The 2553-nt window shown below is 53.3% G+C and overlaps 1 protein-coding gene across 1 annotated transcript; it reads left to right on the top strand.

Moving 5' to 3' along the window:
- The first annotated feature begins 204 nt into the window (after window positions 1-204).
- LOC133916813 (purine permease 3-like) lies at window positions 205-2165 on the top strand. Its single transcript, XM_062360668.1, has one exon. The coding sequence runs from the start codon at window positions 410-412 to the stop codon at window positions 1565-1567; it is 1158 nt and encodes a 385-aa protein (XP_062216652.1). The 5' UTR covers window positions 205-409; the 3' UTR covers window positions 1568-2165.
- Window positions 2166-2553: the final 388 nt, after the last annotated feature.

Genomic DNA, 2553 nt, shown 5'->3' with positions numbered 1-2553 from the left:
ATTTACTTTATTAAAAAAGATATAGCGGGCACGACAAGAACTGGGGAGGAGGTGAGGTAGCCGACGCGCACGCCAGGTAGCGAGTTCCCACGTTGAGCTGAACTGGACCGAGCATGTGCGATCCAACAATCTTGGCATATGGCCTGTGGAGGCCCACAATCATTGGACAGATCTCGACAGCCCGTGACCTAGCGAGCCCACGGATTCCGGAGCTTGTGACACATGCACTCGGCCGAGAACCCAACGTGAACACCGCGGGTACGGCCGTACGGGTGCTTACATTTTCCCCCATGAGATCTTATGCTTTTACCATCTGAGAGATCCTTCAAGCAGAGGCAGAGCCCCCAGACTCGTAAGCTAAAGACTATTTGAGACATAGCATCAGCAGAGTTGAGTCCACCCATATCTTATGGCCAGCACAAAGGTTGCTAGTATCATTCATTCCATGCAAGAAATCAGCAATGCGCCAACGGCGGCAAGCACCACGCTGCCGCGCTACTGGCCGTCGCCGCTGGTCATATTCAGCGCCTGCCTTGTCCTCCTCGGCGCCGGCGGACCACTCCTCCTCCGTGTCTACTTCGTCCACGGGGGGCAGTGCCTGTGGCTTTCCACCATTGTCCAGCTCTCCGGCTGGCCTCTCCTCCTCCTGCCCATTTGCGTCTCCCTATTCCGTAGACGCAAGGACGACGGTATCGCCAACCACCTCCTCCTGCCTCGCCTCGCCGGCACCGTGGCCGTCCTCGGGGGGCTCTTCGCCGTGGCATGCTTCGCATTCTCGCTGGGGTCGCAGGCGCTGCCTCTGTCCACATCTTCGCTGCTGCAGGCGACACAACTCGCCTTCAACGCGGTGTTCGCGTTCCTGTTCGTCGGGATCCGGTTCACGCCCTTCTCGGCCAACGCGGTTGTCCTGCTCACCATCGGCCCGGCGGTGCTCAGCGTCGGGCAGTCGTCCGGAAAGCCGGTTGGCGAGGCCTCGAGGACGTACTGGGCAGGGTTCTGCGAGGCCATCGTTGCATCCGCGCTGGCTGGGCTCGTGCTGCCGCTCCTCGAGGTCGCCGTGTCCAAATACGGGCGCCGGAGCGGATCCGCCGCGAGAGTCCCTCCACCGTACGCAACGGTAATGCAGGTACAGGCCATGATGGGCGCGGCCGGCACGATGGTGTGCCTGGTCGGCATAGCCATCACGGGCGATTTCCAGGCGATGCCAAGGGAGGCAGCCAGGTTCGGGCTCGGCAAAACCAACTACTACCTGGTGCTCATCTTTGAAGCCGTTTTGTTTCAGCTTTTAAACCTGGGACTCATGGGACTCATCATCTACTCCTCGTCGCTCCTTGCCGGCATCATGTTCGCCGTTCTGCTACCGCTCTCTGAGGTCCTCGCCGTCATCTTCCTCCACGAGAAGTTTGATGGGTTGAAGGGCATCGCCCTTGTGCTCTCCCTTTGGGGCTTTGTCTCCTACTTCTACAGCGAGAAGGCGCAAAAGAAGATGGAGGCTAGCGAGGAGCAGGCTGCAGAGAGAACTGAGGAACTGGACTTGGTTGCCCCTTTGTTGGTCACTTGTAAGTAGTAATAATTTTGTATTCTCCCACTTGGACAAGCTTGTAGCATGTTCACGGCACATCAAAATAAGGGAGATGCTAAAAATCACATGATTCTTAGCCTTCTCTCCGACGACGAACGAGAGCTGTCCGATCAAAATCGTAAGCGTATCGTTCCTTCTTTAACCTCCTGGCCATCTTCAACCTCATGACACCTCCTTCAATGCCCTCACCTACCGTTCGCCTTCACCGTCTCCGACAATATGCTCACCGCTAGATCCACGTCCACCACCCATCATCACGCTAATCACTCTATTTTTCTCGCCCCTGTCGCTAACCCCTCCCACTACCTACCTACTACCCCCCTCAGCTCTATGACGCCACCATCATCTCGTCACACCACCACCTATCACTGGTCCGACCACCTCCCTCAAAACTTGAAGCACCGATTAACTTTGAAATCCCCAAATACTACCTACCCCACCCCTCATAGAAGGTATATTGTCGCCTTAATTTCACTACTACCTCACCCCTCATGGAAAATATATTCTCGCCTCAACTTACGAAGCATAGTTTCTAGGATCGACATCCTCGGAAATAGAGCACATGATTTGGGCTATTTGGGCACCACTAAAGTGCAAGTTTTTCTCGCGACTTTCATTCCAAAATCAAATTTGGACTACGGACAGGCTCATAATGAGAGGATGATCGAACTAGAAGACTTGTCCTCTATGCAGAATTGTAGATGAGTCGACAATCCATATTTTCGCACACTATAGATTCTCCAGGCGCGTGTGGAAGACTATATGCACTTGGTGTACTATGAAGACTAACTGCATAATGATATGGGATATCTTTGATACAATAAAGAAATAACGGACTACAATAGGATCTCTGTAATGTGTGACATCTAAGGCCATTAGATCTTTGATTATCCTTACAATATAGGGGCTATGAAACAAGAGAAATGAGTATATCTTTCAACAACACGAGAATACAAAGATCATCCTAAGCA

This window comes from Phragmites australis, chromosome 4 (genome assembly GCF_958298935.1).
Source record: "Phragmites australis chromosome 4, lpPhrAust1.1, whole genome shotgun sequence".
Classification (NCBI taxonomy): Eukaryota; Viridiplantae; Streptophyta; class Magnoliopsida; order Poales; family Poaceae; genus Phragmites; species Phragmites australis.
The sequence above is the reverse complement of the archived record's forward strand: the minus strand, read 5'-3'. Positions and strand labels throughout refer to the sequence as shown.